Source organism: Charadrius vociferus, unplaced genomic scaffold, assembly GCF_000708025.1.
Source record: "Charadrius vociferus isolate BGI_N301 unplaced genomic scaffold, ASM70802v2 scaffold45, whole genome shotgun sequence".
Taxonomy (NCBI): Eukaryota; Metazoa; Chordata; class Aves; order Charadriiformes; family Charadriidae; genus Charadrius; species Charadrius vociferus.
The window spans coordinates 1616957-1624715 of record NW_009648712.1 but is presented as its reverse complement, the minus strand read 5'-3'; the positions used below and the strand labels follow the sequence as shown (position 1 = coordinate 1624715).

At 39.2% G+C, this 7759-nt stretch overlaps 1 protein-coding gene across 1 annotated transcript in view; it reads right to left on the bottom strand.

Moving 5' to 3' along the window:
* GREB1L (growth regulation by estrogen in breast cancer-like) overlaps positions 1 to 7759 on the bottom strand; it is a 65192-nt gene that overhangs the window by 22010 nt on the left and 35423 nt on the right. Inside the window, exons 15-18 of the mRNA XM_009886627.1 lie at positions 7169 to 7349; positions 5655 to 5847; positions 4094 to 4227; positions 1623 to 1962 (exon numbers count right to left, since the gene is read on the bottom strand). Of these exons, the coding sequence (XP_009884929.1) occupies positions 1623 to 1962; positions 4094 to 4227; positions 5655 to 5847; positions 7169 to 7349 (848 nt within the window). The remainder of the gene's footprint in view (positions 1 to 1622; positions 1963 to 4093; positions 4228 to 5654; positions 5848 to 7168; positions 7350 to 7759) is intronic.

Sequence of the window (7759 nt, the reverse complement as noted above, 5' to 3'; positions counted from 1 at the left end):
CAAATTCCCCCCCCCCCCCCCCCCCCCCCGCCAAAAAAAAAAAAAGGACCAGGGTGCTTGTAGTGGAAGCAAGCAGCAATCAGTTTCCCACTTGCTCTAGTCCCCCAGCTTCAGTGCTCTGTCTAACATCAGGAGAAAAGCCAAGCAGCAGACCGACTAAATCAAAATTGTCTTCAATAAACTGGACTCAATGGTAGCATGGCTGATGAATTTTATAATGGACATGTGCTTGCACCATTTCAGATATCCTGTGTTATCCCAAGCACCAGACTAGCAGGTACAGCAGCCCAGCACAAAACTCACAGGATGCCTTCATCATTCTGGAGCACCACTGAGATAACCCACCTAAAAAGACACTACAGGCTTATCTTTGGGCAACTGAATTCCTCTCCTCACTCCCTTCACACTCATGTTTCACAATTGAGAGGGTTTTTTCTAGTCACCTGCAAGGAAAGAAACAAGTTTGGAACGCTAAATCTTTGTTTACTCCAAAAAAGCAACTTACAGTGTGGGGGAGAAGAATAAGAATTATTTAGAAGTTTTTGCACTCTCTGCCTAATCAAATTCCTCTATTCCAGATCTATGGCTACCTGGATATTCACCTGCAACAGCTTCACACTCAGTCCTGATCTGCACTAAAGGCTGCTCCAGCAATGTGTAAGGGCCGCAACCCTTTATGGCAAAGGACTCACAGTCCAGAATGATTTAAGGTTGGAATTAATACCTAGCCAAAAAAACCCTGCAGCACAGGGCTGCTGTCTGTCTCACATGTAGTTTTCTCCTTCACGACTACCTTCCTTTCTTCCCTCTTCTGCTGCAGGACAAGGTTTGAGAAGCAGATGTGGTAGCGTCTTTAAAGGACATTTTCTCTGCTTTCAGTTGTAGGCGAGCTCTTTAAGAACGGCTCACAAAATTCATTCCTTTTCTGTGCAGTTTTGAATACACTGTGTAAGTCATAGTAGAAACAGAAAATTAAACTCTCTGTGAGACTCAGAGCAAGGATCAGGACAGATAACCAGTATTACTTTCAGGCTCCTACCTAAGGCAGGCAATCCATTTCCCTTTGTAAAGTTAATTCAGGAAGTGGGTTTGACTAGTTGAACCATGCTCTTATAAATCCATGCAAAGTTTAGCTTGGTGCATATATGCTGTGCAGAAGAGGGCTTTCAGCATGCAATGGTTTAAGAAAAGACAACTATGACAAACAGAATACTTTACCAGTTATCAGAAGAGCAGAAGATGGATGGACAGAGCAGACAACAGATATACTAGACAGACAGATAAGTTGGTGGAAAGAATTAGTTTGCCTAAGGAGGGCTGAGCTCTGCTTTCTGAGATTCAGAGATGAAACCTATCTGACTCATGCTGTTATTCAACTTTAACAAGACAGATAACATCCAGGGTTTGACTTCATGGACCAGTAACAATTCAATTTTCTTCATAGTTTCTGAATCATTTACACTCATCAAAAGTACAGCAAACTTCCATGGAGACAGACACAGAACATGCACTCTTTTCCTACGGAATAATTAACCTATAAACATGTGGGAATGAACACAAATGGTGTACGACAGTCAGATGACTACAATGGGCATACAAAGAAATACTTAGTTTCTGCTAACCTTTAACCGTGTCACAAAGTGCTTTGCGACAGTAAGCTCTGAAGCAGGATTCCCAAGGAGGATCTCAAAACGATACTGCAGACCTAACTTGTCTCTTACTTCTTGTAACCTCTCCTTGGCCAGCATGGCTAGCTGCACAGACGGCACCCTAATGACGAGCATGTGGCCACAGCCATTCTTATCCTTTCCTGGAGAAGTGATAAGGTCATCCATTATGCTGAGCGTTTCAGGTGTGCTGTGATCTCTTAGTGAGGCCATGGTCGTGAGAGCCATCAGGGCTTGGGAATACTGCTGAATGAGAAGGTAGCAGCGAATCACCATGCTGTGCAGCCGGGGGTACCTTTGAGGAGATACAGTTCTACATTAGCACATGCAAAAGTCACAGCAATGTCTGAAAATTAGCCAAAAACCAGGACCATGTGGTAAAGAAGTGCCCATTTTTTTTCTGTAGCCTTTGATTTTCATGGACAATACTTTTGCAGGAAATCTGTGTTTTCAGTAAATGAATGTAACATAGTACAAATGCAGAAGATAGAGGCATGTCCTGCGTGCAAGTAACAGGAATTATAAACTTCCATTATCTTCAGTTGGGCTAAAATTTCAGCTAAAGATCTTTAACTTGATGGAGATACAGATCATCTCAGATCCACAGCAGAGGCTAGTAATTGCTTTGCTGTCCACAAGCCTTTTTCTTCTACAAATTCGAACAACCATCACTGCTTCAGGTGGCTTGTGGGAGAAGTACTTAATAATTTCACACATCTCACCCTCTCACCAGAAAGTGAGACTTACCAATTGGGATTGCTGGCTCTGAGCCAAATCTGAACTTCCATTTTGCCTTTTAACTTACATAGCCAATGTTTCTTTCCCTCTCATTACAGCTATACACAGTGACAACAGACATGAACTCACAAAGTAAAATGCTAAGAAAAAAGATTAAAACCTACTCAAGCAAAAAAGCACCCCATTTCTAGAAATTCCCCACAAGCTCACTCACTATCATAATACAGAAAAAACCCTACACTACTATGCCTTGAGCACTAGTCTTGTGCCACAGGAGCCCAAATGACTAAAATAACTAGAAGTTCCAAATTTCTCTGGCCTCTTTCTTGAGGGATTTAGTAGACAATATGGGATCCATTTGAATAAAGTTTTGTGTCTGTCTTTAACCAGTAGGTACAGTAGCTCACTCTGTATACCGTAATCCAGTCATTAAATCAATAAATTTTTAAAACAACTTTTATTCCTCCTCCCATGAAAATACCCACTGCATTTTTGCTACTAAAATAAAAGGACCCTTTCTGATAATACAAAAATGTCTGCAATGTTTTCGGACTTCTAAACTTGTACGGCTTACCCACCCAGAGGGAATAACCCAGCTTCTTGAGAAGAGAGGCTAAATCAATAACCTGCGGCACAAAAGCATATCCTGGCTCCAAGGTACAGGTTCACCTCCCGTCAACTTCTAGTCTTATCCTAACCCCATATCAGGGCAGTATTTGCACAGGCATTAGTCCTCCTTCATCCTTTTCCCCATCCATGTTTTCAGGACAGAAAGAGAGCAACAGTGTCCACTCTCTCTTCCTTTGGACTTGGCCAGAAAGACTACGAGAAGCTTAAAGAACTGACCAATTAACTGATATTATTTATCACATTAATTACTTACATATTTGTAGATAACAATACATATTGATTATCAATTATGTACTTAATTACTCATTTATGTTGCTAACTTAATAGATTTGATATTGCATTTTAATCAATAAATAGATACATTTACAACTGTTAATTATATCGACCTAAATAAAATAGGAAAAACAGTACTGAAGACAGAACAATCCTGTTCTGGTAAATATCAGAATATGATGAGAACTATAGCTTGAACTGTTACAAGGGATCTGTCCTGCTGATACACAGAATAGATTTCTACACCACTAGAAACCACAGATCATTCTTGTAGTGCACATTTAGTTATATCTTGGATATATGCAATGAAAGTAGCTTGTTCTGGCAGCTGCAGGGTACTAACAAGCCACTTTCAGGCTCTGAGCTGCAGGAACCAAAAGCATAGCCAGCTAAAAAAAACAATAAAAATGAAATAATGTCACTTACCTGGGCCACCAATGACAAGTCTGTTGGCAGCCTCAACAAGAGACACACCAGAAGTGGTGAGGTATGAAACCTCTGGTACGTTCTTAGCTTGGTAAGGGCTGACCTCAAAGAAGAGAGCAGCACAGCTGAGCCTGGACTGCTGCTGAAGGGGCCTAAACTCTTCTATAAACAAATGAACGATACGCTCATCTTCTTCAACAGCACTAAATTAGTTTCAAAAAATAAAAATTGCACATACTTCACAGATTTCAAGATCAACATCGAAGTTCTTCATGTCTTCATCCCTCTGTGACTGGGCTGTATCTGTATCCTTAAGATTCCAATTAAGCAGAATCCCAAGCTCCCATGTTACTATTTACCTTTCTAAAAGTGTGTTGACCATTTTTTCAAAGGTTTCGTCACATCTCAAAAGGGGACTTGTCACCCCCCATTGGAGGGATTTGCTGTATTCATTCAAACCAAAGTACAGCTTGTCTTCACCCGCTGCATCATCCTGCTCCATACAGAGATAGCAAAAACATAAGGAAAAAGGGAACCAATTTTAATTTCTTGTCATTTAAAAAGGTGGAATGTATTTTCCAAACCAAAGTATCCTTTCTTTTCATTCATTCTTCCTCAGTGATGCTATCTGTTTGTTTCAAAGAATATAATAAAATGTAAATTGTTTTTTATTTAACTTATTATTTGTCTACAGCTAGGAAAGACAGGTGTAGGTCGTTGCAAATTTTTCACTATGTCTCCTACCTATGATTGCAGGGGGTTCCTAGAATCATGCTAATTATTTTCTGACTCCCTATCTCTGGCTTTATATCTACTGACAACTCTTATCTCATTTCTATTTAAAGCAGAACGTGAAAACAGAAGTATTAATTTCCAAAATTCTTCTTGACTGTCAGATTCTACACATCTCTAATGGTAATCAGAAACTGATAATTTCTTTGCTGGAATGTAAATCTGCAGACAGCAATCAGAAAGGCAGAATATTTGCTGCCTCAAATTTCACGAGGCTTTTGCTGGAAGCACAACACGGTCTCCAACACATTTACATCACCAGTAATCCCTAGGAATGTAATTAATCATGTACAGTCTCCCCTCTTTTTGTGGGTTATTTTTTAAATCATAAGACTGAAAGTTGATGATTTTTTTACTTTTAGGAAACGAAAATTTGTCCAGACCATCTTACAGAAGGTCACCACATTGGCTTATATGAACAAGCAAACAAAAAGCAAGCTTTGAATATACATTCACTCCCTCATTTCCACTATTCTGTTTGTTTGACTTAAACTATTTTTTTACAGCTACCACTTTAAGACACTTTACAGAAACCAATTGTCCACTTAACACAGTAAAGTCAAACTTGATATAAATATAGAAAGGGCTATTTTTTAAGCAGGTTTTGCCAAAATAACCTCAGAATCAGCTAGCTGAAATGGTGAAAAAAGCTAATAGTGCAGAATGTCCAACAGACCTTTCCCACCTCTTCTCTGCACAATGATAGCATCTACTATGCCATATTTTTTTGACCTATCACACAATTTTATTAGTAACCGAGAAATAATTAATAGATTTGACAGGCTACATTACATATAACTTATGGTCAAAAGTTAGACTGCTTGAAAATGGAAGGCCAGCTCCAGAACTTTATGGCTTATCTACATAGCTTTGTCTAACCAGAGTGTAGGAATTAATTTCTCATATTACATCACTGGACAAAGAAAAATTTGTAGTTCCTGGGCATAAATGTCAATGCTACCTCTACCATCAGCATCCTCGGGTTATGCACCTGGAGCCTGAGAGAACAAACTCCAGCAGAGAAAGAGCTCCCTCCTAACATTTTACTTTAATACATATCTGCTAAGTTCTGCTAGGTGTGAAGTCCAAATTAAAATTCACAGTTAAAATTAACAATTGAACACTTACCACAGTGTCAAATTGTATCCAGTGTACCTCATTGCTAGAGCTGATCCTGGACTGCTGCGTTTGCAAGGCATATGGAAAAGAGCTGACCTGAAGAACAAGGAGGTTGAATGCTTCAAGGACCTCCCTGCAATTAATAACTCTATCAGCCAGACCATGACTAGGCTCACCATGTGACAGGGAAGTTGAAATGGCACTGCAGAGATAAGAATGAAAAGAATTGCCTTACTGACATCCTGAGATTCAATGGATTATTCTTTTCCTGCAGAAAAATTTCCAAATGACCATGACACTGAGAGTCACAGCTCAAAAAACTTTGGAAGGGTGAAAGATGTCAAAACCATTTAAGTGTTTTCTGTGGACAGACTCACACAATGGGTGAAAAAAAACTAAATAGAGGAACAAAATCTGCGGACAGTGAGAAGGTGAATTAGTGTACCAGAGCATCAGATGGAGGAAAACAAAAATAAGCCAAAGCTGATGAAATCCCTCTCACTGAAAAAACATTCCATAAGCTGTGGGGTTAGGATACAGTAACAATTTTACAAAATCCAGTAGATTTTCCAGCCTGAAACATTCTCCTGAAAAACTGGGGAACCTGAAAGTCTCCTGATGTTCTGATTTCCATCTCCTGGAACTACCTTTGCCTCCAGAATATTCAGGAATTCCAAATTCAATATACAGCAAAGACAGTAACAAAAACATGATGGGGGGGGCTAAGGTAGGAAGAAGGTTGCTTTTATTGATTTTCAGCTGCCCTTCAAGGAAAGTATTTTTTTATTATAACTCTGATATTCAAATTCATCCCACAGTCTTACACACCACATCCAAATCACATTAAGATTATTCTCCTCAGTTTACTCATGGAACAAGAGCAGAATAATTAGCTTTACTTATTTCTTTCCTTTTCCATAGTAAAGTTGTGATGCAGTGTGAAGAAACGTTTCTGCACACGTGTGTGTGTTGTTCTGTTTAGACCTAACACTGACCAAATTCAACACAGCTGTTTTTTAAATCCTGTTCTTACAGTAGCTAGGTGATTTTTCAGATGGTGCAAAGAGTTAAATGTCTGTAGGCTTTCTTATATCAAAACCAACGCTATCATCAAGGATAAAAACATGAATTAAAACATGAGTGGATTGTCAACATGGGAGAGATTTGCATTTGAGTAGAGAAAAAGGAGGGGAATAGGAAAAAAGACAAGAAGAGCAAAGAAAGTTGCAAAATTCAGCCCTTTTTCCTGGACTTCAGTACCATAGCACTTATTCCTAAAACCAGTCTTAGTTAGGGATCCAAAAATCTGAAACTCAGATTTTTAGACTCACCTATCTCCATCTGAATCAGAATTAGTTAACAAATATCATGGGCAAGCAAAAAAGATTATTTCTGATCTTGAGGCACAAAATGCCTTAAGCCTAGAGAAAGCATCAGGTCTCTAAGATAGTAAGTCTTTTGAAAAACCTAACTGAAAGATACTGGAAGAGGATGGTTTTCCTTTGGTAGATTGAAGCAACTACCTTGTTAAATCCACGTGGGCATTGTCATGAACGAGCACAAACAGCGTATAGGGATTCTGCTTCACTCGTCTCATGAAAACTTCAAATTTTGCTTGAATCTCATTGTCTAGCCGAACCACATATTTCTCAGCTCTCTGATATGCCGTTCCATTGTCTTCTAGGCCCAAGTCCACAAGGACACCTGTCAGAAAGAAGAACGTAACAAAAATCTTTTCCTTTGAGTGCACCCAAAAATGAAGTGTCCATGGTAGGTTGCCACTTGTACACCAATATCAGGACTTAGCCAAATCACTGATACACCCTAGTAACAAGATGATTATCTGAATGCATTTTCTTTCACGATGAGGACTGAAGGTGCTTCTTGGCTTCTGGATTTCCTCCAAAAAGTGCCTGAAGACCTTTCAAAGACTTCTCATATTACCAAAAGGGAAAAAAAAATTAGGCCGCCACAAAAATTTCCAGAGCAGCACTCAGTTGGCTATGCTCCATGATCCTAGGCCAAGCTTGCCCACATACAGCTAATATATTAATCCTGCTTGAGTCAGAAAAAGTTATCCTGACCTTTCCTTTGCAAAAATAATACATTTATAT